The following is a 27,707-nucleotide window of genomic DNA, read 5'->3' as shown; positions in this document are numbered from 1 at the left end:
ACATTTAGGCCAACAGTCTAAAGCAATGCAAACTTCTTTGCACCAAGCTGGTTCCCAGACATCCCCTTCATTCAGTGCAAGGGACCCAAACAATCATCTGTTACGGAGTTTTCAAACAATAAGCTTTAATTGCCTTAATAGAAAAATAAGCACTGAAATATATATAAATGTGATTACATTGAAGTAATTCTGTAGTCTAACATACTAGAAACCAAAGCCCAGTCATATTTTTAATGATACAGAGTAGCAAGATTTAGGGTTTAGAAATTTTCCACAGAGAATACCGAAGTATCCAGTATTGTTTAGGAAAACACAGTAAAGATGAGACAAACCTCCATGGTGCAATAAAAACTAAGTAAATCAATTTATTCTGTATACTATACAACGTGTAAGTTTGTAAAGAACAATTGACATTTTTATCACCTTAACATCTTGACTGGGTGTAAATATGTCCAACAAAATGTACTCCTGTGGCCTTTACACAAACACTGTCCTACTACATCAAGAACAATGAGAGGGAAGCCTTTGGTGTTACAGATCTGGGGACATATCTGTGAAGTTGTAATTAATCCACTTAACTATCTCAAATAAAATGTTGGTGCTATCTGCTATAACAAGCCTACATGAGTACTACTCTAACAACTAAACACTCTATCTTTAAAGGCAAGATATGAAAGGGACTGCCAGTCTACAGTGTGGACAGGTTTTCTTTGAAAAAGGCAATTATCAAATGGTAAAACTCATATAATACATTATGTACATCAGTTTGGATAGCTGAGTTATCTTGCTGGAGTAAGCTGAAAGTAAGCTTCGATCTGCAGTCATGTTCCATTTCCTGTTAAGTGACTACTGGACTTAAGTTTTATACAGTGTACAGAATCAAAATAGCTGTGCCTGCTGCTGAGGTCTGTCAGATGTGAAGGCTCATAATCAGTCACTGACCTAGTTAGTATTACAGTACTTCAAATATACACATGGAGAATATACTCATAGCTGAATTTGTAGTAATCTTAGGAACTGCAAGTCACTGAGTGAGCACTGGAAGAGCTTGTGTTGTCCAACCAGCAGGACAAGCTGAGTTGTAGCTAAGTGAGTGGAATGTTTAAATTTAAATGGCTATCTTTTTAAACCTTCCCAAACATCAAGAGAACTCACCTTAGGGGAGCTAGAGAATAGTGGCACCAGACAATACACAGCAAGTCACCTTAAGTTGTTCAACATTTGTTTCGGGCCCAATCCTATCGTTAAGTTTCAATTTCATTTATACATAGAAAAATAAAGAAGGATTTTCACATTAGAACAAACATTTATAAAAAGCAGCTTGCTTCAATATTTCCAGTTCCCTTGTTATTCTTCCAGCCTAATTTCTTAAAGAAGTCAAGTAGGTCCATTTCTTCAAACTGTTCTGCAAAAACCACAAATTATTTGTAATACTAGTGGAGGATAAGGAATAAGGACAGGCTTGACAAAGCCCATGTAACTACTGAAACAGGACTATACAGACTTGAAAAGAATCAGGCTGGCAATTTTCAAATTCTCTGGAATTGCTTCTCTGAATCAAAAATGTGACATAGACACTACGTTCTGATCAAAACAGGACCAAATAAAGACTATTCAATTTCTCTTGACCATTTTGTTTGCCTCTAAAAGAGAGCACTGCAGAAGATATGGGCCAGCATTGTATTGACTAGCAGTCCTTTATACCCTAAGACCTTTCTGAATATGTCAGCACAAAGTACAAGCTTCTAAAAACATGCATCTTTAAGCGTTCTCTCTTGTGATACTCACATTGGTGCTTTGTTTCTAACAGGCTGTTTCCAAACTATTTTTTAAAGAAAAAAGCATTCAGTAAACGGATCTTTTAAAAGAATTTCTTGTTCTCCTAAAGACTGTGAAAGCTGTGACTACCTATATGAAAATCAATTATATTATGGATCATACTCCACTTTCAATATTCTGATTTCATTGAACTAACATGTTTTAAATCCATCAACTCACCTACCTAACACCAACTATGTGTTTTGTCTATCTAGTACTTACAACCTTTATCATAAGCATGAACTGGAGTTCAATCCTATTTTCTGCTATGAAAAGTTACCTATTTCTCAATAAGTCATTATAGAAATACCTTTCCAGATATTTGTTTCCACAAAGCCAATGAGGGGCCGCTGTACAACAAAGAAAAGGAAATCATTTACTACCTCTTCAGGAGTCCAAGAAAAAAAATAAATATCCTTCTGCTTCCAGAAGGCCAAAGTAGCTCAAAGCCAATTGCGTATCAAATGTTAGTTAGCCTAAATTTGGTGTCTGCCACCCAGGGAACTCTCTACAACAGTACACTTAGCCATATTCCATGCCAACAGACAGAGCATTTCTGCTTTAAAAGCTTAAACAACTGCTGAACATAAAGGGCACTTGCCTGCAAATATAGGTACAAATTTCAAATTTATACTCGAATGCTGGATATTGTTGTGAAACAAAACATACAACTGCAAAAGCCTAAGGTTCAGTCAAGTGTAAATGTGTTTCACAAATTTCAGGTATACAATTTTTACTTTCAGTAGCAAGATTCTGGGCTCTTAGTTTCAGGACAAGACTTTGAAAGATACAGAATCACTTGTGCTTTGATTGGCACATTATCTGCTTTTTAAAACGTAAAACTAATAGACGTTTGCAAAAGGTTGTGCAAAACTATTGTATTTACAAAAAATGGCACAAGAGTGAATTCAACAGTCTATGCACATGCACACTTCATCCACATCTTCAACAAAAGTGTGTCCTAAGCTACAGAACTGAAAAGAATACCAGCTTCAACAGGCAGTTGTCAATAAGCACTAGGTTCACAAGAGTTACACCAGGATGGGCAAATATTGCCCAAGTAAAAACTCTATTGTTAAAGCTGAAACAGGTTTAAGGCCGTTCAAGTTCAAAAGCAGAAACAAAATTCAATCAGAGCCCTGTCTTTGTTTTTATACATGCTTTACCATCTAGCAACTTGTGGTCTAAACCTCTATTTTAGACAACAAATCCAAACACGGAAGAAAAACCCAACACAACTGGAGGTTATATTAAATACAAATATGCTGTAATTAAGATGAAATAACAAAAGCAGAAACATTAGAAGTTGTAAAACTTGCAATGTCACTTGCTGGAACCAGTCCTACACTAGGAAATGGGCAATATGTACATTTTCAAGTAGATTACATTGCTCTAACCAAACTTGTCCTTTTTAATCAGTGCATTGTTCTCAACTAGACCAAATACTACATTTTACTCTTAACAGTATTCCCTTACAATAGCAGCACATGCTATCGCTACCTGCAAAGCTGTCAGTCTCATGACTTAGTGTAAGAAAGAAAAAGGGGGATGTGAGGGTGAGAAATAACTATTAAGGAGAAATAACAGGAATGAGAATAATCATGCAGTTCAGCTGCTCTCGTCAGCCAGCCAGCTTGCTAGCAACAAGAGATGGTTTCCGCTGAGGAAGATCCTGTGGAGTAGGAATATGGTCACCAGTGACTTCTGTCTTGTCAGGAGCTGCAGTAGGCAGTTGCTTATTCTTCATCTTTGCTTTAGCCATGTTGTAGTCACCAGAATCAAAGTATTTTTGCTAGAAGACAAAACACATACATTTAAATGCCTGAAATCTTATCAGATGTATACACCGAATTACATTGTTAAATAGATATTTTAGATATTAAAAAGTTGCAAAATCTCTGTAACTCATCAAAGTAGCTCTACACTGATTGAAAAAAGGTCAAGACTAGTAAGCACAGACAGCTGAACTCCTAACATCATTGTGAACATTACTGTGAACAAGAATCTGAACATTATTTTTGCCTTGGTTTTCCCAAAAGCTCATCTCCCACTACTGAAATCTCAGGGTTTGTAAATTTTGTTGCAATGAACAAGTTCTGCTACACACAATAACCAAACAATGCACAAATTAAAACTGGAGAACAGAGCCTGATCTATCACACCAGAGATCAAAGTAGCACGAAAGTGCACGCTAATAAGAAAACCTCTTCTCTGCACACATTATAACAGTGAAACTGTAATCCCTAAAGTTCTCAAACCAATTATTTAGCAAAGTCAAATCTACTGTACAGTCCTTCTGAAAAGCACTAGGTCAAGGAAATTATTATCCCCCATTCCATTATTTTCTGAATACAAAAGTAAATTAAGTTTTAAATTCCTAGTTGAAAAACAGTGTTCCTTAATATATCAGCAAGTTTTTATTAGCATTACCTTTAGGAGTAGCCAGATTTCTCAAAATATTAAATCATCTATGCATGTCAAAGACAAATGAGTGTTATTTATCCACACCATGATAAAATGAGGCATGGAATTTCATCCAATTCTTCAACTGCTCACTGATACATTTTGCAGGAAAAGTTGCATTTTTACATCTCGAGTTGTTTTTACATCTCGCCATGAGGTCTACCACTCAGATACTCATAATCCATGATTTTGAACAGATTTTGTATGAGGCAAAAAAATTAGATTTAGGATTAAGACTTACACCACTAACTACTGCTTACAATCACAAGCATCTCTGAAGATAGACCATCCAGTTAGATTTGTATAGGCTTAGTCCTCAGCCAGCTGAACAACAGCCATCATGAACTGCCATGTCCAAGTGCTTCTGGGCAGCACACTGCCACCACAGCCTTTATTCTGCATTAGTACTAGCCAGCTGCAAAATGCTCAGCAGCAGCAGTTGCTAGACAGAAGTAATTTGAACTGACTTTAAATGTTCCCTGGCAGAGCCCTGAAGTTACCTGATCTATCTCTCCCATAGTCCGTCGTACATCTGAATCACACACTTTTATTTATAAACCTTCCCAGAACAATCCTTTTGATGGTGTAATCCATATTTACACCAAAATGTTCTAGCACTACTTCTGCAGCCTAGGCCTCAAGGTAGAACATAATCTGATTTGGAAAAAGGCTTTCCCATTTTTCCCTTTTAAGACTGAAGCAACCAAAAGAAACTTTTCAACAGCAACTAGGTAATAACAGAACCATTTGATCTTCAGATGTGATACAGCTGTCAGCAGATATCTTTCTGTCTAACAGTTCCAAAGAGAATCCTTCCACAAGAGCATGATGTAGTACTGTTCTCATCTACCAGTATTCCAGAGAAAGTGTGCTAGTAATGGTGTGTGCATCAAATGCAGAACAATTCTGGACAGCAAATATGACCTGGCAGAATGTGTCCTGGATGCCAAACTGATGATGATTTGGGCTACAGCTGACCACAGAAGAGTATTCGAGAAAACCCACCATCTCTCATGGTTTGAATATAAATCCATTTCTTCCTTTAACTTATTCCTGTACTTTCCTGATTTATTCTAGCTTCTCACAGATGGCCTGAATTTGATCATCCCTTTCAAAAACAACTAGGTCTGTCCAGGTGTCTTCCTGTCAGAAACAGTATCTGATACATATACACTATCCTCACTCTATTTTAACTCCCATCAGTGCAGGCAGCCCAACCTACACCACCCCCGCCCTCATTTAAGACACTGAGCACACTAAATCAAAATAATTTTTAAAAACATTGAATAAAGTTATTATCACCACATCAGGAACTGCAGGAGACCTTTAATGAATTGGAATCCACAAGTTTATGCCATCTTTCATGGGAGTAGCAAAAGTCAATTAAGATGGCCAGGGATCTGTCTGTGCTCAAATCTGAAAGTACATGCTGCAAGAGCCTTTGCATTCAATGTGTATAATTAAGATTAAGATATTGTACAGGCTGTTATTGCTGGTGGTGAGATTCTCTCACATTTGCACCAAGTGTGAGCAGCCACAATTCCTTTATGGCTATCAATCTTGACTGACTGAATGCTGGCCTGTTTTCCTAAGATATCATCACAATACAAACTTACCACTCCCTTCTGTGTCTACACATACCCTGAACCCAGTGAAGTCTCATTTAGGCTGCCTTTGGCCACCCAGCAGTGTAACTCAGAGGGAGTCACCTCATCTACCACTTGCCCAGGCCCAGCAGCCATTAACTCTGCTTTGTATCTCCCAACTTATGAGACAAAGATTATCCAAAACACCTGCTGAAAGTAACAATTCCCAACAGATGTTACCAGATAGCACAGAATTAGATCAGCACTGAACTCCACCAGCTGGTTTGTGAAGGATTTATACCTGGAATCGCTGTGTGTACGGAAAAGGCCTAGACAATAGTGACAATGGTGTGACAGCAATGAAAGCACCACCAGAAGCAGTGACATACCAGGATTATTACAAGAACAGAGTCCTAGCATGCCTGAAAGGCATTACATAATCACTCTATGAATAATTAAACTAAAAAAACCCCAGTCAAATAGCTAAGAAGAGACATTGGTTAGATGTGGAACAATACTGAAATATTAACTCACTCTTCATTCTTCTATCCTTATTTTTGGGTTTGGGTGTATATCCAGAATTATACAACCATTGTCAAACCACTAATGTCAGATAATGCCTGGCCTAACAGCAGACAACAAGCTTTCATGTGCCAGAAACATGGATAAAAGGAGTGAACATCGATTTTGGGGGCATAAGAATGGGCAGGATAAAATCACTACAAAATAAGGAGGAGTTCCTAACCCTTGGTGTTTAGTATAAAGTTTTTTTCAAGTCTATCACAGCAGCTTCTAAGCTTAATTTTTTTATAACAAGTGTGGTTGAGGTACTGAGGCTGTAAACAGCTATCCTGCCAACCTGGCATTTGTTATGCAGAGACAAATTTCTCTTCCTCCTGCTTTCTCAAAATGTAAGGTTCTTAGGACTCTTTAACCATGCAAAGGTCTGTGGAGCAGGAAAAATATCACAGATACAGGAATTTTGGATTTTTTTTGTCTTTACCCTGTGGACAATAAAGAACTTACTCCTTTTTGAAGCCTCTTCCTCAAGAAGTCTGAGCCTCCTGGCTTCTGGCCCAGATGAGGATATCTTGCTTTCAATTTTGCTTCTTCAGCTTTTTCTGGACTTAACACCTTGTCCTCCATCTCCTGAAAGACAGTGAGTGATACTGTAAGTGAAACATACAACAATGTATATTTATGCAGAATAGCTTTGCAGGCAATACACCCACATGCCCATTGCTGCTACCAAGTGAGCATAACAATTATCTGATTAGACATTTTCATACATTCTTTCTCAGATGCTGACAGCAACTGTAGGAGTTCAGCCTCCCATTTTAGACACCTTTCCTGGAGATGCTGAAGATGTGCACACTTCCCTCTCAAAGAAAAGCAATTTGAATTATTCAATCTTGAATAAAAAAACTCAAAACTCTTTCATTTTAAGGGGTCCACTAAGAACAAATACTGAATAGTGAACAAAAACCACAGGACTTTTTTCCCAAATGCCTGTTTCATCATTTAGTTGCACAGGCAGATTGGCACTTGCACTGCCACACTGATCTGTAAGGCTGCTCCAGCCTAATGTGTTGATATTCACTGTGAAACAGTCTCAAAAACATGCCTGCTGTTACATTAGTAGCAATACTGCGTTTCTCTATACATGTCTATAATTACCCTGAAATTATGAGGTTGAAGACAGTTGGGTAGTGCATTTGTGTAAAATAAAATGCCTAGTTTATGAGCATACTGTAAAACATGGATGCTCAAAATAATAATTTAGAGATATTCATTTGGCAAAACTGCAATTTGTTCTCTGGCCTCTAGTCCACACTCATCTGTTCCATGTTCATGTAGCAATTTAATGAATGAAGTACAATTTAATTCATCGAATGGTTTCTAAAATATCTTTCATTCAAAATTCTTGGTCTGTTTTTTCCAAAATTTGGCCACAGCCTTTTTTTTTTTTTTTTTAGGAAAACCATAAAACCATTAAACCATTCCTGGTTCAGAGAAAATATATAATGATTTGCACATTATAAAATATATGACTGCTGTAGCACAGAATTGTTATTATCATCCAGAAAGACTTTCAGGCAGCAAGTAAGAATTGCCATTGAAATCAGGAGGGCTTCATTAATCTATGATTAAGATTTCATGTCCACTTAGAGCTGCTCAGGCAGCCCCTTCATACTCTTTTCCATGCCTGTCATCATCCTTTGCATTGCATCTATCAGCATGACTGCCTGTACTCCCCAGTTAGGCTTTACAGAAACTAAACCAACAGAAAAATGACCATTTATAACTTTTTTTCCTTATCCCCTTGTTGGGCTGTTTCGTTTGGATGGGTTTGCACAGCCTGGATGACCAGGCAGCTGCACAAACAGGTGTGTTAACACAGCAGCAGGAGGACAGGGACACGGGGAGCAGGGAGCTACTTAAGCCAGAACTGAAGAAGAAAAAGAGCCACCACCACATTCCCTATTCCTAGGTGCTCTTCTCTATCTCTTATAACTGCTCCAGGTTATTCAACATCTTTCTGGTAAGGTGCCTCAGAAATGAAAACTGTAACAGATTTAGAATATAACATTTTCTAGTTTCTCCATTTGGACAAAACTCCTCAAGGACAGCTCTGGACAATACAACAGGAAACCGAATTAACAGTTATCCAAAGGAAAAACCAGAAACTCTCATAACAATTAAAGAGAAACTACAGTGGCAACAGGAACCAATGCTTTTTATTAGATGAAAATGCAGCTAGGCAATACGATGCAAAATCCAAACATATAAAATAAAGGGCAAAGTTTCCCTGACACTACTGAGCATAGAACTATGCCATTTCTCACTAGGCAATATCACACTAGCCAAGCCCACGGTTCTCCTGTGTTACAAAGCTCACACAGCAGCTGCTCTCCCCATCGTGGTTCATCAGAATGCCACCACAGCCTGGATTTGCTCAAAAGTAATCCTTTCAGCTCAACACTTTGAACACCTAATGCTGAATCACTGGGTACTCACTGCTGAGCCAACGGACAAAGTATTTGAGGGGGCACATTTTGCCACACTAAAAGCCAAAAGGACATATTTTTTAAGACAAGAGGACCAACAATAAATAGCTTATATAAATATGCATTCACAGTGCATCAGAGGAGACATTTATGCAAACTCACAGGGCTGACAAATTATGGCACAGCAGGCAATCCAAACAAAAACATCGTGTTATGCATCAATGCAGCTCAAAAGGATACAGAGCACGGCCGCTTCTTCTTGATGACCAACAACAACTAAGACTCAAAAACCCACAGAACACAAATTAAAGAATTTCAATACCACGACTTGGGGTGTCAAACAAAACCAGCTGACAGCAGGTTCAAAAAATACTAAGACAACGGTTCTTCACGTAAAATACAGTTAAGGTGCAGAACTCCTTGCTGAAGGATACAGGGAGTGCCAAGAATTTAGATTCAGAAAGCAATTCGATGTGTTCATTTGCAGCTCAGAAGCCTAAACCAGATTGCTGAGACCTCGGAGAGTTTTCTTGGGAAGATCACTGCCTGCACGTCCTGATCTTATGTTCTTCTGAGGACTAAATGGTACTGAGCACTCTCAGAGACGTGCTGCTGAGCCCCAAAGACTTTAGTCCAAGCCACTCCTACATTCAGAACATTCCCCCTTGAATTACAGAAGCAACAACCAAGTGACTAACAAATGACTGGGGAGTGGGCAGAAATCAAGATATACCACGCTGTTCTTCCAAGTGACAACCACACAAAAGTTATAATTTTAGTTCTCTACAGGAACCTGACACAGCTCATGAAGTCATTAAAATGATCTACCAGGAAGGCAGTTGTTACCTAACTCACTTAAGGACAGCTTTTGCTTTTAATCTTCACACAGGTTCTAGCAGCATAAAGTTCTGTATCTGCTGGACAAGTGACCTGCATGACTAAAAAAACAACCAGCAGCCTTTTAGAACTCTGTTATAAATGGCTCATCTTTGGCAGAAGACATCAAACAAAATGCAAAGCAGAAAATGGGAAAAACATGGCAACAACACAACCATACAGCAAATTGATATGGCAAAAACCAATTAAACAAAATGCACCACCTCTAAAAGTTTCCTGAAAAATACAGGCTCTTAAGGCCAAAAGAGTCAAGCAAACATACATTCTCCTATGTCCAAAGTTTCTTTGTTTCTGAACTTCCCCATGCCACTGTCCTGAGTTTTCACACCAAGAACAGGAAACGCTGGTCTTTGGCAGATTTTCAGTTTGTATCACTGTAGCTAAAAACCTTTCTCGCTCAGCACAAGCTTCTTAGAGCACGTCAGATAGTTTAGGAAAAAGCTCTGATCATGAAAACACTGCCTCAAAGTTCATTTAGGGGCGTCATCCTTTTGAAGCATACACATGAATAAGTACTGCAAAATGGGTTGTTTATGTAAGTGTTTCAGAGCTAAGCATTAACCGAGTGAATGCTCAGTTTTGCCTACCCAGACAAATCATTTTAGTGGCAGTTAATATTGCAATGTCATAACAGCACTGATACCACAGTATCAGACTAGGACATAAACTCAGAGAAAGCAAAGTTTTATTTTATTGATGTTATATAATTTTTCTTGAACACTTTGCCAGAATAAAACTAAATTAGGAGAAGAGCAAGGACCTCCCATCTCTCAAGTAAAAGGTAGTTTCTCCAAGCAGTGCATAAACATGACATTTCAAGACTTCAGTCTGAAAGTTGGTTAGGAAAATCAGCTCCAATCACCTGACTTCATCAGAACACCCTAGAAGGCATTACAATAAACTTGCTGCCACATGTTTAACTATGCTCTTATTACAGAGCTATTCTAGGCGGGCTGCATAGGCCAGGAACTTATTTTTATAGGCTTTAAACAGGAACAGTATCCCTTCAGCAGCCTACCTACCATGAACGTTCAGTCACGCTGCAGAACACACCTATTTAAGAGCAGATTACAGACCTGACAAGAAGCTGGTTCTGATTACTGCACCTATTGAGAAGGTATCATTCCATATCAACCCCCAAAGCTCTACCTGTGCGACTAACTCATATTACAAATTGTAAATTATTAAACAAAAACTTAACAGCTGATGTAGATCAAGCTTTTTCTTTTAGCGTCCTTCAAAGCAGTACTTGTGTTTCATAACTTCTCCGGATCACAGCCGCGGGGATTGCAACCGGGCTCCCACGGCAATGACAAGACTAAAAAACAAACGGCTTCTTAAAGTCACAGCACAGCCATCTATGAAATCAAATCCCACTTGAGAAATGACACAATTATTAGTTAGAGATGACATAAGAGGGACACAAGATAACCCAGCCAGTTATTCTTTCTAAAAGCTTTAACTAGCACAGGTCACGGTCGTTGTGATTTGGGTATTTCCGCTCCTGAATTGATTACATTAAAAGCTGAACATTTTTTAGAGGTGCAACAAACGTTTAGCCTGCGGATTATGGCTGGTGTCCATCCGGCCATTGCGATGGTGAGCCGAAGGCCGTTGCGGCCCGCGGAGCACCCGGAGGGAGCGGGGCCGAGGCCAGAGAACGAGCGCGGGAGCGCCACGGGCCCGGCCAGGCCAGCGCACCGCGCCGCTGGCCGGGGAACACCCGCTCCCGAGCCATCGTGGTGCCGCGGCTCCTCCGCCTCCAGCCCCGCACGGCCGTGGGCCCGGGGAGCGCCGCCCGGCCCTGCTGCGCTCGGAAAGCCCGGGCAGGCGTTGCTCGGAGGGGCGGCCGGGCCCGGAAGACGCTGCGGCCCGCAGGGCTCCCGGGCCGAGGGAGGGAGAGGCCCGGCCGCGCCGATGGAAGCTGGAGAAGCCCCGCGGGGCTCCTTGTGCTCCTCGGCCCGGCCACCCACCTTCTGCTCCTCGGCCGAGGCGGGCTCGGGGCTCTCGGCAGACATGGCGCCGCGGCAGCGGGACGGCGGGGCCGGGAAGGAGGGAAGCAGGGAGCGAGGGAAGGAGGCGGGCGGGAGGCGCGGCCGCGGCTCCTCCGCGCTGCTGCTGCCTCTGCTGCTGCTGCTGCTGCCGCCTCCTCCCGCACAAGATGGCGGCGGCAGGCGCGACGGAGCGTCGGCAGGGCCAGACTTCCTCCGCCTCGGCCCCCGCGCGCGGGCTGGGGAGCGGAGGCGGATCCGCCTGCGCCCTGCGCGTCACGTCCGGGACCGTGGGTTCGAGGACGGGGCTCAGGGGTGGCTCTAGGAGCTCGTTCGGCTCGGTGCCCCTCCCGTTAGAATCACAAAATTACAGAAACATCGGGGTTGGACGAGACGTTCAGTGTCGTCCAGTCCACCCTCACAGGCGTCACTGTAACCACTAAAGCACATCACCCGGCGCCAGGGCCATACGTTGCTTAAACACCTCCAGGGATGGTGACTCCACAGGTTCCCCGGGCGCCTGACCAGCCGAACAGTGAAATTCTTCCAGTATCTAATGTGAACCGCCCCTGTCAGCTTATGGCCATTTCCTCTGTCCCCTCAGTGGCCCCCAGCTCACCTCCCCTCACCATAGTCCCCTCAGCCCGGCTCATCCAGCCTGCACGGCCTGTCCTGCTCAGCATCAGCATAAAGGGGGAAAAGCCTTTACTGCTTAGCTAGAGTTAGCTCTTTGGGCCACTTCCAGTGATCCAAACACAAGGAGCTGAGTCCTCAGCAGCATTACTCGAGGATCTCACGAATCCCAGACAGCAGCTGACAGGATAGGAAGGCTCAGTCCATTGGAACTCCTTAACAGCACAGTGTCAAGTTATACAGAGTATTTTATTCCCTCCCCATCTACTTTTCACTGTCTGGTTCTTGGCTGAAAAATAACCTTCTGTGGACTCTCTTCAAGAGCATAAAGGAGGTGTTTAAATAGCCCACCATTAATAAATCTTCAGGGGTCCCTAAATAAATGGATTACGTGAACAGCAAGGTATGGATTAGCACAGCTCAGGAGGGACTGGCCAGGACAGGCTTTGTGTGATTATGGTCGGGAAGAACATGAAAGAAGGTCTGTGAAAGCTGGAGCTGTCAATGATTTTGTCACAGCTGAATTGTACTAAATGCCCCACAAGGCAGTAGGTCCAGGAGGTTTTTTGTGCATCTGAGAGATTCATCTAGAGACCAGGATCACGTAGCTGTGGGGAACCCAAGGAATGTGCATATCCCTCATGCAGAAAGGGATACAGTCAGGTAGTTTGCACAGAAAAATAATCACAGAATGCACCAGTGGGTTTTTTCCTACTGATGAAAAAGGCCATGACAGTGGTGGGTGTGCCACATTTGCATCTAGCAAAATTAGGGAGAAATGGTCTGAAAGTGTGAAAAGCAGAGCAACATAGAAAAATGATCATAAAAAGGATGAAGTTCATAAATTTTAAAAGGAAGAAGAACAAAGCAGTGACAAGAATGCAAACTCCAGGAATTTCTTTCAAGTCTCTTAGGAAATTAATATGAGGGAAAACAGTTTCAAGGATTCAGCAGTTCCTTAATGCCGTTATTTCTTTAAGGGAACATAATGCAGAGCAAAGATGAGAAATAAATTCAGAACCTCAGGAAAAGCCCAGGTTCTTTAATGGCCTCAAACACAAGAAAGCAGCCTACAGAAAGTAGGTCAGTTTTTAAGGATGTGTACCTAAAAGAGGTCATGAAGACAAGGGGGCACCAAAATATTACTGAACAAAACTTTTAAAGACTAAAGTGTTTAATGTTTGTTTTTGTTAAATAGTGTAACAAACAAAGTATAGCCTCCAGCTGGAATAAGGAAAGACTGGTTTGCAGGTTATTTTAATTAGTTTTGGTAAATATTTTCAACTTGGTTGAAAAACTATCCTTAAGAGATTAGAGAATGACAGAAGCAATCTCCAGTTAATTACTGGTGATTCATATAGGAACCTGTGAAAAATGAATGGGTTTCCAGGAGTCACTTTTCCTGCATTTGAATTAGAGTATGGGGAGGACAGAATACAAGCTATATAATTTGGCTGTCAATAATGACTTGAAAAATCATCTAAAATAAGCCCTCAAAAGAAACTGAGTAGCTAGGCAGGAATTCACAGTTAAGAACAAGGGTTTCACACAATCATCTTTCCTTTAAGAAAAAGGAAATAGACCATGTGGAGAAGTGGGTGAAGGTGGCTGAAGTTCCAGATGCCTTCTGGCATTAATGAGGCTTCTGACACTTTCCCATGCAAATGAGAGAAACTTAATTAGATGAAACTTTAATGTGGTGGATGCAAGTTTGTTGGACACAGCTATCAGTTCTTCAAACAGCAATGCTGTGTTCAGCATATAAAATCTTGGGTAATGAGAGAATAAAGCTCAATAAGGAGAGCTACTATTTTGGGAACAAGCAGGTAGGATGTCTCTTGTGCTGGGTAATATTATGAATGCAAGTTGACATCTCCTGATACTGAAAACCAGTGTATTACAACAGGATGCATGAAGAGGACTTTAATCAACCAATGATTTATCAACCAATTCTTCCAGTCTCACTGGCACAGAGAGGCCCTGACTGGGTTGCTGTGTCCAACCTCACACAGTTCAAGACTAGTTCAGTCGAAAGGAAGAAAGCAAAGAGCCAGAATGATGAGAGGTGCACAAAATAAAGGCTGACTGAACAGTCTGGGGTTGTCTTAGTTATTAAAAAAAAAAAAAAAAAAAAAAAAAAAGATTGAGAAGGGACATACAAGAAGTAAATTGTTTGCTTATAGTGAAAAGGCTAAGTAGTATTTAACTCAACTTCAGCAACATTTAGCTGGATGTTATAAATCCTTATATAGCTACAACTAAATGTATATAGTATAACTAAATGTTATACTTTGTCATGGTAAGTATAATTTATCACTAGATTAGTTGTAGCAGCCATCACTGGAGGCCCTTATAAACCACTCAAACATTTATTAAAAATAGTTGTATATGGTTGAGCCTATTGAGGAATATAAAGAGAAGAAACCAATGATACCTCAAAAATTAGTCTAGTCTTAACCTAAGCTTAGAAGGTCATATAGAAGTTAGTTCATAGTTTATGAGCATCCAGTATTTTTCCAGGTGTGTCCCTAATGGAAAGTGTTTACTCAGATCAAGCTGTAAATGGAGAATGACTCAGTAAAATCAAAGTTGCGCACAGATAATCCAAGGTCACTTTCATTCCAAATCCATATAGGGACTAAGTGTAGTTTGGCTATTAAAGTGAATACAAATTTATTTCCTAGACATGACTTATAGTAACCACATATTCAAAATCCACACTTCTTTGCTATTCAAAGCAAATTAATGAAAGGAGATGACTTGAAGAAGTCTATTTAAATAAAGTTATCAAGATACAAACATTGCATAATGTCAGTGCAAAAATAAAAGGTTAATCTCCTACTAATGGTGACTTTTCATTAAAAATGTGTCCTTTCCTCATGTTGTTTTTTCATTGAGCATGCAAGCAAGCTGTGCACCATGACACAAATAAGTAGTTTGAGGATACATGCTGTTTGCTTATGACTCAATAGCAGCTACACTGAAACTAGGACGCCCTCTTGATATCCCAGTCCAGACCTTAGTTCTGTACACAGCACAGCTGCAGTTGTGTTTGACTCTTCTGCTACCAAAAGAAACCTTTTCTCAGTTTTAAAGGGCACACAAATGACTAGAAACTGCAAACAATCTCTTCCTGTGCAGTTTTCCCCAATTCTCTCTAAAATGAATGCTAGGTAAACCTTTGAAAACCTGGTGCAGCAGAGTGGAAAACACTGCTGACGTGGGGAGAGGACTCAGGAATAGCTGAGCTTTGCCCTTCTGGAGCAGCAGTCATTTGCATGTACAAGATAGTTGATGAGTATCATCTGGAAAGTCCAGTCTCCCTTACTTTCCCTGGCAGCCTTCCTGGAGATTTCATGATACACTGACTTCTCTCATCTAGGGGCAGTGCTGAATATACAGGATGCACATTCATCCTTTCTCCAGTCTTCATCAGATAAGCATGGTAAAGGGCACCTTGCATATTACTGACACTCTAAAAACCTACAGCAAAGTAAAGAAAAACACAAATCAAGGTAAGACAGTTGAGAAACTCAGATCTTCATCAAATGTCATAAAGCTTCATTTCCATTATTAAATATATAGCTCAAATATAATCAAATGCTTCTAACTTTATTTCTCTCAGTTACACAGTTTAACACTTAGCATAAACTGTTCATCTGACTGTTTTGTTGTAGGAATACACACACGTATTGGAAAATAGTCATATGCCCAGTGTAGCATTGCTAGTAAAACCTCCTATGGCCACCTAGTGGCCTACATGGAATTGACCTATGAAAAATATTTAGGATTACATGAAGATCCTCTCATCTAAAAATAAAACAAAAAGTACAAGTTTCATAGCTTTTGCATATATTTGAGATATAAATATTAATTTGTTTGCACAGTACATCCTTTAACACAATTTGAGAAATAAAATGGGGGAGGGTGCAAATTTTATGTGAGGAAAACTAATAACAGAAAGCAAAATTAAAATGGCCCTTAAGGAAAGAAAATAAATTGAGGGAGCAAAATGTGAATTGAATTAATGATCTGAATGAATAAGTAAATAAACAATCTGCAGTGTGATTGCAAGTGTTATTAAATCTGGATGCAAGAAAAAATGGAAAATGGTACCATTAAAGAGAAAAAACAGCTAAATGCTTGCATAGTATGAAATGCTATGGAAATTCACCTGTTGTCCCCATTTTCAATAACTTAAATGAATATCACTTAAAACAGCACACAGATTAAAGACATCTGTATATATTTCAGATTTCAATATTAATGCCAAAAATACATAATATGATTTTACATAGGATTTATGCTACATTAGAACACTAAAGACAAACATCACTTGAGTATTAAATGAAACATTAAATATTAAATAACTGAAAAATAAAATAAAAAGTGTAAACACTAAACTAACTTGGGAATTTGCTATTGCAACACATCCAATGAAGTGGTTTTAAACAGTACAAAAAGATTAGATTTAAGTATGTTTCCAGTCTACTTGGAATACACAAAGCTCATTCCAGAAACCTTTTAAAAACTGGTCCAAGATCACATAGAACCTTCTTTCTCTTGAGCGCTATTTTCATTCCTTTACAGACTTAACTTTATACTGTTGTCTCTACCAATCTTTGCTTGCAAGGAGTACTCAACAGTAAAATGAATACTTGAGTTTGCCATTGTTTGCTAGCATCGTGGTGAAAACTGAGGATTTGTTGGAGATTCAGTGTAAGATTTGAGTTCATATGCAGCGCCGCTATCAACTTCCATGGATTTCCGAGAGAATAGGAGCCTTACATCTCTGTGGAGGTAGATCTTTCCAGATTTAGAACTCTGGAACCTGAAAAGATACAAATATCTCTATTACCTAAACAAAACAATAATCTTTATTAAATAAAATGCACTCTTAAAACACTTAAGGCCAAAACACATTGGAACAAACAAAATTAGTCAGTTAAAATGAAAAGAGAAAGAATATCCTAACACTTTCATTCTGCTTTGTTTCTTTTGACATTTAAAGGTTCTTTTCCTAATCACCAATGCAGTGCACAGCTTTTAAAGTGGCATGGAATATTTGAAGTCCCACTGCCATTATGTACATTGAAGATTAAAGTCCTCAGAAATCAGGAATGGTAAAAAATGCTCTTCTGTGAGCACTCCTAAAAATGTCCAAAGGGTGGCCTAAGCACACACAAAAATTAATTTTCAACTATATACAAACTGAATATGCATTTCAGTTCCAGCAATCATATAGACAGATCTCATTGCTCTCTTTATGAATGTAACACCAGGAAGTTTTCTACTGCTTTATACCACATTCCAAATATAAGAACTTGTCTTGAGAAGCAGTAGGTACTGGAATCTCTGCAGGCAGACGGAAAGAAATTTTTTTGCACAGACTAGGAAACATTTCTAAGAGACTGCAGTTCACTGGCCCAATCACCAAGCAAACAGTGGTCAATTCCTCAGCCTATTCATCTTTTATGCTGCAGCTAAAGACCCTAATTTAGATCCTCCAAACCTGCAGGAATGTGCCAGTTCCACTTCCCCTGGATATTAACAACTGTATATAGGGAGACAAGATCTGCATTTCAGAGACCTGTATTCTATAGTTTTCATGTGGCAGAACTCTGATTTCATTCTCTCCACCAGGAAAGGCAGAAGAGCCTAAGGAGCATTTCTTACAGCAACAGAATTAATGTCAGTACCACTATGCCACAGAGACAGAGAAGTGCTATTGCTGCTGCAACAGAAACAGAAAAGGCATTGCTGTTTTCACAACAAGATGATACCATGGCAAATGCTGAGAGAGCAGTGCATGCTGTGTTATCACATATTACAATTTGCACAGATTTTTAATAGGCTTTTACGTATTGAGCCCATTGAAGCAAAAGCAGTATCTCTAGAATAAACCTATTCATAATGGGACTGAAATTCTGGGCAGTAGGAGAAAGACAAGTACAGAAGATCCACCAAGGCTTCATCATCTGAGGAAGGCAGGGTGCAGAAATGGATTCCGTGGCACTGTTCTGTTCAGAGGAGTGGTGTAGAATAGCCTGTAGTCATCCCCACAGCCAGACAAAGGCAAACTGTTCTCCTAGATACAGCTGTCAAGGACATTAAATGCAGCAGGGTCCAACAGAATGCTCCTACTGGCTCCCACAGAGATCTCATCAATCACTATTTATTTGCTCGGTGCTGTCAGTGTGAAAGCCCTTTACCTGATAGGCAAAAGGGAGAAGACACTACCCCCTAAGAGAAGACTGTGGAGGAGAGCACAAGGAAGAGTGAAAGAGATAAGGGACAAAGCAAACACCACAAACAGTTAACTCAGAATCTAGCTCATAACACATTTTAAAAGGAAAAAATTTAGTGAAAGGTCTATTGCAGCAAAAGTATGATTGAAGTTAATTCCTATAGACCTAGTTATCAAAGCACCATCATAAAACAGATCTCAACTCCCATTTTACACATGGATCTTTCAAAAGAATTATTAGCATGGTCTATTTTTAAACTTCTCAAGCTTGCTCTTTTCTATGAGTGATAATCCTGCAAGACTCCCTTTGCTCAGTAAATAGTGGTTCCCTGCAACATGACTTTTCTGAGCATGACATTTCAGAAAGATGGAAGAAGGATAAGTGTGAGACAGCAGCAAAGTTCAAGGGATTCTTCTCATCTCTGCATCCCTGATCTATTTTTTATTTTTTTTCTTTTAGAGAGGTCTACCCTAGTAATTGGGATTTAGAAATGTTTCTTTTTATACATGCAAATACAGTGGAATAATGGAGACAAGCATTCTCTACATCCTTGCAGGGTGGTGATGGAGTGGCCAGCATGGGACTGACTCTGGAGCTGAGGCAGCTCCAGTAGTTTTGCGTAAAGAAATTTAAAAATCCCAACACAACCAAGGTCTCTGACAGATGGTGTCCTAGGAACAGTAACAACAGACAAATACAGGAATAATTAAACACACAAACATCAGATGCTAGAAAGTCTGGCAGAGGAACTTTACTGAAGAAATGACAAATATAAGCACAAAGTCCCTATATGTATTTTATAGGCCATCACAATTCACAAAGAACAGAGTAATTCACGGAAACAGAATAATCCTGAAAAGCAGGATAAGCATGAAAACATATGTAGCAAGATGTGTTTTGTAAGTGAAAAAGACTATACAACACAACCTATAAAATCTGTAAGTAAAAGCATTAGGACAAGGATAACAATTTCTAGATAAGAAAGAATGCTGAGAGACCAGAAAGATCAAAAGCAGCTAGTAAATCAGTAATAGCAGGTATCTTCAGCTTCCACCAATAAAGGTGTATGTCACATGAGGACAGTATTTTAAAAAAAGTTTCTCAACACCTTGAGGAATCACTACTTTTAACAACCAGTTTCAGGCTTACCCTCCACTGAGCCCTCAGTAACAACCCCTGTTTAGCTGTTAAGCAATAGCAGCTATGCTCCGTGCAATTCCTGGCATTGTGTCAGTAACTAAGGCTGTTGACCAAGCTTTAAAATCTTAAAAAATGCTGAGCTGTGGGCAGGTTAGCTGTTTAATTACTTTTTACAAGGGTGCCAGAACGTGACCTAGAAACCCACAGATGGTCATCATCCCCACGCCAGGCAGAAACGAGGCACAAGCAGAGCTGAGCTCACAGCTCTTATGCTCAAGTAGATTTAATTACAAGACAAAAAGTCATTGCTTCACATGCAACAAAAAATTTATCCCTAAAGCATCTTCAAAAACCAACTTAAACTGCAGGTGCAACTCTTGGGGGTTTTTAATAACGAATAAAGCTCTGCTGTGTGCGCAAGCTACATTTGGTGTCTCAATCCTGTAGCTGTGGGTACAAGTACAGTCTGATGGCATATTGAACAGAGCCTCAGCCATACAGAACTGCATGCAGAAGCTGCTCACACAATAAATCTGACACTTTAAAGACTGTTGTAGAAAATCTGGCCGCCAATGTTAAGCTCCAGACCTATGCAAGCATTTTTGCTGAATTACCACTTGAAAAGGAGCTTTCATAATGTGAGTGCTGACAACTGTGATTAAGGCCTGCAAGCAGATGTGACCACAATGCAGCTCACTGGTGGTGACTTCATTTGTTTTTTTAAACAAAATTTCAATACGTAAGCCTAAGATGCTTGTGCTCAATGACTACTGCAACTAAAACTGAAAGGCTGTTCTAAGTCAACTTGAGCTACAAACAGAAAGAAATCTGAATAGTTAGAACTTTTTAGGTTTGCATAACTTTTCAGTAAAGTAGGCTTGAGGAAACTTTGCTGCTTTTAAAAATGAAGCTTTAAAACCAATTTACACAAACTAATATACTACTAAGATTTTTTTAAGCCCTCCTAATTAAAATCCATCTTTAGTAAAGAAGGCTACTAAATGGACAACTGAGGCTTTTTTAAGACCATAAGTGCTCAGTATAATAAACCACAAGACAGATCAACATAAGCTACTTTAACATTTGAAGGAATTCTGCCATTCTTACATTATGAGAAAGGACCCAAAGCTTGGGCTTATCAATGAAGAAAGAACTTGTGGCATATCTGTAGTTATTCACTTTCCAAAGTAAGCAGCTCACCATCATAATTATGATTTTGGTTTTCCCATCAGAAATGGATGCATTTCCAATTACACATCATAAACCCATGAACTGATCCCTATCAGAGGTCTGAAAGCTGAGCTGAATTGTACAGATATTTCAAAATAAGAAGCATCAGAACTGCAACATTTCTGTCTCTCAGCAGGTATGAGAAATAGGAAGCTCTTAAAAAAGACTTCTAGCTGTAACAGATGAAAGAACAGAAAGCAGGTTTGCCTTCAAATAAAAGTAATTCCTGGTTCTGTCAAGAAATTTACAAACAACATTAAAGTAGAAACTGAAAGGGGACACAAGACCACTACTCTTCATGCAGGTATGCCAGAGCCAGCTGGCCACAGATTTTACCCACCAGTGCAGCCAAGGCCTGTCCCCAGTTCCTTTGCACAGGCAGATCAACATTACACCTGAACAGAGCCTTCTACTGAGGCTACACACTTTTTCAGAATTTGCCCCAAAAGAAAAATTTTAGAAGGTGGTTAGGTTAGACCTTGCAAGTTAGTGTGGCCTGAAAGGCTGAATTTCAATCCAGGGTGAATTTCAGAATGAAAACACTGTTCAACAGCCTTCTCATGACACTATTTTCACACTCCAGTAAACCAACGCACTTTTTATGACTGTCAACTTCCATTTAATGGGAGAGCCTGGCTTTGAATCACTGTTCTAGACAAGGTTGTGTTTGAAAAGTCTGTTGGATAGAAGTCAACAGACTAAATAAGAAAAATAAAATGCACCAGAAATAATTGTAAAACAATAGAGAAGTGTAAGATATTTGATTTTGTTCTGCTTGCTCACTTCAGAATGTCAGCTTCTGGTGGGTTTCCAAGTGCTGCAGTGAAAGCACTGGGTCTGTGTGTACAGACATTTCTTACTACTAAAACACACACAAAAAGTCTGCAAACTGCAGGAGGACAGAGTATATGCATAATTCCCCTTTGTTTCCAACTGCAGTTTCCAGAACAGCCCAAGAGCAGCAGCCCAGTGTCTAGTTCCAGGCAGTGCTTTGTAAATCATTTAAGGAAGATTGAGTGAATATTTTATAAAGTGAAAGGCATCATCACCAGCATTGCATCATGAAACAGGCATTTACATTTTTGCCACTAAACACTGTATTTTTAGGAGTAGCTCAGACCATTTTTCATCTTACAAGCTATTCTGGTGAAGAGGCACATTTGAAGCACACCAGGCACGTATGAAGCACACCTTCCTATCAGTGATCCTTAGTTTTGGCTTTTGCCCATGTAACATCCACTTTCACTATTTCCTGTAACCTCAAAAAAAAGTGCATCGATTCAGCCAGAACAATTTCTCTCTCGCTAAGAAAAGGTTTAAGCTTTATAATGCTCTACAAAATACTTTAATGCCAAGAGACAGCTTTATGTTATATTTCAACTTTGTTTCTCCCAAGGACAACCCAAATTATTTATTACCTCTTCTTCCTCTACTGTCTAGCTTAAAGACCAAGTTAGCATTCTTTTTTTAAATTTTTTTTCTTTTCATTCTTTCTTATTTCTGTATACAGAAAGGCTGGCTGGGAAAGAAATTCCGAGTTAAATTTTGGCAGATACTTTTTTGTGGTTTTGGCTTGGGTTTGTTGGAGGTTTTTTGTTTTATTTTGGTGTTTGAACTTCAAGGAGCTTACCTCAGATGTATGAGGTAGCGTAGTAGCCTTTCTTCAGTCTGGTGACTGTTTTCTTTATTGACAGTTCGCTTGATTTCTCGTCTCACAGGAACAGAAAAAGTTCTTTGCCGTAGGAATGTTTGATGATTAGCTGGCATTTCTCTCAAGTCATAGATCACCACAAACATCTTCACCACAGTTTTGTTAGGGTTAAATAAGGTCTGAAAAGACAAACAGTTCAATACAATACTCTTTAGAGATGACAGATTTTTTTTTAAAAGAATAATAAATCTCACCCAAACTTGATCTGTCAAAATAGTTATCTATGCATTGTGTATCTGTGCCATACAGAAATGTTTATGTAAAGACATTGTGAAGCCTTTCTGGTTTTCAACACTTCAGCTACCAGCAATTCCCATTTTAATTATATTATAATTATAATGCTAAACGCAATCTAATCTGAATGAAACGCTAGTATATGACTACTCTTACTTTGCTAATCAGCATCCCCGTTTTTGTTTATTTTTCCAGTCAGCTTTTTGTGTACACTGTTTTCCAGACACAATACACTCGCAGGAAGCACAGTGGTGGGCTCCGCTTTTAAACCTGAAATTATGAATGTGTCATCTTGGACTGGGTTCTTAAAAGAAAGAGTCAGTTCACTGGTTCTAAGCAATGACTGTGATTTACTTTTTATTACAAAAGTAAAGGTGGTGTTAAAATATTACAAAAAGTAGATACAATTATTCAATCTTAATAGCTTTAGAAGATTTTCAGGATTTGGACTGTGGCCTAATTACTTCCCCACCACTTTTTCAAAGCCACAGTGTCCCCAGGTATCCCAAGTGTCCTGGAACTGATTGTAAGACTCCTCTGAGCCCAGAAGTGTTCAAAGATTGGGAATTTTTTTTGCCCCACACACAGATTTCTACTTTGAATTACTACAGTGTCTACAGAGATGCACATTTCCACTGCTAGCTTCATGCTCATCTCCAATAAACTCATCTCTGCATGACTTTCTGGATGTTAGTGGTGTCCAGGCACCCTTATGTGCTGAGTACGTACCACTTGTATTGTTCCTGAAGGCGGTACCCGATAACCCCTTTTACCAAGGGACTCCAAAGTAATTACACCCTACAAAAACAAAACCCATATTTAGGTCACAGAGATAAACAAATCAAAATGTTCTAGTCATGTAATTGCATTAATTTGAAACATAATCAGTAATTTATAAAAACTAAAAATAGAGAAGGCAATGCATTTAAACAATGCAGTTAAAAAATCAACAGTAGGGGCCCTTAAGATGCTTTGGCAGACCATTAAAAGCAGTGCAATAAGAGGTACATTCTCCTCTTGAAACAAGATTCAAGTTTCCACATCTTCTCCACATCAGGGAGCTAGGACAAAACACAGCTTTCTTTTCAAAGCAGCTGGGAGGTTAAAACGAAACATTTGTCCCCTCCTTTCCATTTCTATATCATCTACAATTGCACCAATAATACTCCAAATCTCACAGAACTCATTTTTGCTTTTCAAAGGCAGCAGATGCACTTAATCTTCCATTCTAATCCAAACCTTAGGAAGGATGACATCTGCTTTTGTACCAGCTGTGATGCACAGAGCAGCCCCGGGTGCCCCACAGGCGCTGTGACTGCCGAGGCCACGCTGGGGGCACTGCCACACGTCTGGGCACCCTGCAGGGCACCAGGGCTGCACAGGACTTCAAAAACCCAAACAAAACAACAACCAGAAACAGACCCCACAGCAGAGAAACTAGCTATACAAGCAGAAACAATGTTTCTGATGATGGAGGCACTACACAAATGCTGTATTAATCCTGGGAGACTCAGCCATAATAGCATATTTGGAAATAGCATGTGGAAAAGCCTGAAACAATGAAACCCAGCTAGGAAAATAAGCAATGCTACTTTTAACCATTTGAGGAACATGAGAATCCCTTCGCCTCCTAGAAAATCACATTAAATATTCTAGAAAGATGAAAGCAAAAAAATAGATAACTTTTTGCAGTGGTTAAAACATACAAGTTTAAACTCAAAGACATTACTTAAACTCTAAGCAGTTTCATTTTCTGAATACTTTCCAAAACAGAAGGTCAGAAATGGTAACTGCTATGAATTTAAAATTTAAATCTAAATACTGGAATACTCAGATGTTCATTGCTTGACTTCCACATTTAAACAAAACCCTTTACTACATATTAGACAGACGTACACATATGAAAATCTCTCAAAATTGGACCTGTCACCTGCGTAAAATTAAGGTTCCTTAACAGGCATTCAGAACAAATCCAGCCTCTGATTCAATACCAGCATACAGGAGACCATTTTCTTTTTACAGAGGAGCACTTTTAGACATGCAAAACCTATGTGGAACAGAATTAGCATGCAGAGACTGAGAACACAAGCACTGCATGGCTGCAAACATCAGCAAACCACGCAGCCTGTGAGGGTGCCGAGTGTCACCACAGCCCAGGCAGCATCTGCTTTAAAAGAAAGGGCTGAGTAACTTCCAAGTCTCAGGTCTCCATCAGCCCCTTGGCCTGCACCTAAGTCACTCTGCAAAGTGGTTAGTTGCCCAGAGCAGCTGCTTGTTGGGACAACAAAATGCATCCTGTTAAGTCCAGCTATTGCCTCACTGCTATTTTAAGTTAGATGGATAAAAAGAGACGTTGGGGGTTGATCACTGCAGTGTGGGGGGACACAAATACATTCAGTATCCCAAGATGAGAACAGCTGAATGGTGGGGCAGAGAAGTAGAAGGAAAAGCACTTGTTAGGGAAAGGAAGAGGGACAGAAGAACTCTGTCATAGGCAGTTGAAAATAAGCCAGATCCCTGCAAATCTTTACCTTCTGAACCCTCTACTCACCAAGCTCTTGCTCTTCACCTCCACATATCAGAACTTATTTAAAATAAATCCAACCACACATTTACCATGTAAGGAGAGGGAGCATTGTCATCTGAAACGCTGTAGAATGACACTTCAACTGGCAGAGTCATGTGCGTGGGACAAAAGACTCCACTCGCTCCCACCTCTGCTGTGAAACCCTCCACGACACCCAGCGGGTCCAGGCGGAAATTCAGGACAGATTCCTGAAAAAGAAAGCACACACAGCTTAGCTTGGGAACACCTCAAATAAAACAAAGCATAACTTCTGTCATAAATTCTGTAATCAGGAAACAAGTGCAAAAGCTCACAGAGAGCTTTATTGCAGCAGGATCTATGCTTGATTTTCACCATATACTATCTGAAAAAAATAAATTCACCTAGATTATGCAATCTTCCCCAACAAATTCAACTTTATTTCACAAGACACTACAATATAACCCGTTAATGCACTTGCTAATAGTTGCTGTTATTGGATATGCCACATGTAATAAAGAGCTAGAACCTACACTTCAAACACATTCTGTTTAATACACTGATTTAATCCAGCTTTTGTGACATACTAAGTAGACTTTAGAGTGAAAATGTAAATCCTTTTTTCTAGGTAAGTACATTATAAACCTGAACAATTACAGGTTATTAAATCTCATTTATGGCAACAGAACATCTTCTAACTTGACCGTAGTGGGAAACAAAAGCTTAAGGAACTCATTGTATTTGATTCTCTGAGACAGAAGATGTCTGGGGCATGAAATAAGTGCCTTTACAGCTGGAAATGAAAACAAATTTTATTCAATTCAGTCAGGAATTTTTACATTCTAGTGCTGGAATTGTTCACAGTAATATACTTTTAAAAGCAGTACAGAAGAGCATTAAAAATACCACAAGAATTCTAGAGAATATGCAATACCTCAAAGTTTCCCAGAAGGCTCAGACTTGTTACTGGGGGAGCACTAGAACTTAGAAATGGTTTCCCATGGCTGTCTGGATCACTGTCTTTGTTTATACATTGTTGTGGGCTATTAAAAAAAGACAGAATAAATATAAAGGATAAACACATTTTCTTTTGTCTTCTGGGTATAAACAGCTCTAGAAAGAATAATTTACTTACTGTACTACAAAATGTTGTTCTAAAGAAGTAAAAGTTGAACATTGCCTATTAATACTTTAGTAGAACATTTCCTAGTTAACTGAAAAACTATTTTTACCAGCTTGACATTACAAGGGATAAAGACAATAAAAATTTTTTCTTTAGCTCCATTTGCAGGAATCAAAATATGATATTATTTTCTCTTGTATGTGGGTACTTTTGTCTCATAGTCTGAGATATATCTCATATTTCCAACATCAAACTACCATACCAAAAGCTGTTTATGTTACATGTATTAACGTATGAAAGGTCATGACTGGCCCTTTTTAAAAGTCTGGCTCTCTGAACAAGTGAGCTTAACATGTTCGACACTAAGAACAAAATACAACACAAAAATAACATTGGTTTGAAGGAGAATCAAGAATTACTAGCTTTTCTGTCTGAAAACTCAAGTGTATCTGACAGCATATCTACCCCTGCATGGGACAGAATTCATTCTGCCAGCAGCTCTCATTCCATGGCTATGTCCCAGAGCTGTGCTAACCTGGAAACTCCCAGGGCAGCTCAGCTACTGAGCCTTGTATCAAAATAAGGATTCTTTTGAAAGCATTTTTTGTCTTTGCTAACATGCTTTGATTTTGCATATAAATATATATAGATTATGCCTCCCTCAAAAATCTCAATGTTTCTGGTAAATAAAACATACCTTCTTGCAGACAGACATTTCAACAATGATGAATCCAGATCAAAGCACCCAGACTGTGTTTTCCTTTGAGGAACCTCAACAAGGAAAGAAGATGTTAATTTGAAAACTGAACTGCTCCCACAGACAATTTTGCCAAGTAAGCACATTTTGCCAAGAATTTTCATGACATTATAAAATTACAAAAACAGAGCAGAAAATATAATTCCTATACATTTTAAACTTCTTGAAAAAAGTTCTAGGATTATTAATGATGAGACTGTAAATTCTGATTAACAGTAAGTATTTCAATAAAGACATTCAGGAAGCTGATGTCTCTTTGGAACAGGACATAACATTACTAATAAACAGGCTGTAACAATTTCCATCCAATTTCCCTGAAAATA

General features: G+C 39.4%; 2 protein-coding genes across 4 annotated transcripts in view; both read right to left on the bottom strand.

Annotated features, from left to right (window-relative positions):
- Positions 1-100: 100 nt before the first annotated feature.
- On the bottom strand, positions 101-11,948 carry ARPP19 (cAMP regulated phosphoprotein 19). The gene is made up of 3 exons (XM_059858317.1): positions 11,746-11,948; positions 6,894-7,016; positions 101-3,610 (listed from the first exon to the last, which is right to left on the bottom strand). Exons 1-3 carry the CDS (start codon positions 11,788-11,790, stop codon positions 3,440-3,442), a joined length of 339 nt encoding a protein of 112 aa, XP_059714300.1. The 5' UTR covers positions 11,791-11,948; the 3' UTR covers positions 101-3,439.
- Positions 11,949-16,231: 4,283 nt separating this feature from the next.
- Positions 16,232-27,707, bottom strand: part of ATOSA (atos homolog A) — a 47,349-nt gene continuing 35,873 nt past the window's right edge. For 2 of the 3 annotated variants that reach the window (XM_059858315.1, XM_059858314.1), the window contains 6 exons: positions 27,325-27,398; positions 26,439-26,547; positions 25,576-25,734; positions 23,689-23,757; positions 22,645-22,844; positions 16,232-17,227 (listed from right to left, as the gene is read on the bottom strand). In XM_059858315.1, the coding sequence (XP_059714298.1) occupies positions 17,074-17,227; positions 22,645-22,844; positions 23,689-23,757; positions 25,576-25,734; positions 26,439-26,547; positions 27,325-27,398 (765 nt within the window). In that variant the 3' untranslated portion in view covers positions 16,232-17,073. Of the gene's footprint in view, positions 17,228-22,644; positions 22,845-23,688; positions 23,758-25,510; positions 25,735-26,438; positions 26,548-27,324; positions 27,399-27,707 lie in introns of those variants that run through there. The other variant, XR_009488133.1, reaches the window with a different exon arrangement.

Source organism: Haemorhous mexicanus, chromosome 13 (genome assembly GCF_027477595.1).
Source record: "Haemorhous mexicanus isolate bHaeMex1 chromosome 13, bHaeMex1.pri, whole genome shotgun sequence".
In the NCBI taxonomy this organism is placed as follows: Eukaryota; Metazoa; Chordata; class Aves; order Passeriformes; family Fringillidae; genus Haemorhous; species Haemorhous mexicanus.
Note: the sequence above shows the minus strand (reverse complement) of the source record. Positions and strands in the feature narration are given on the sequence as shown.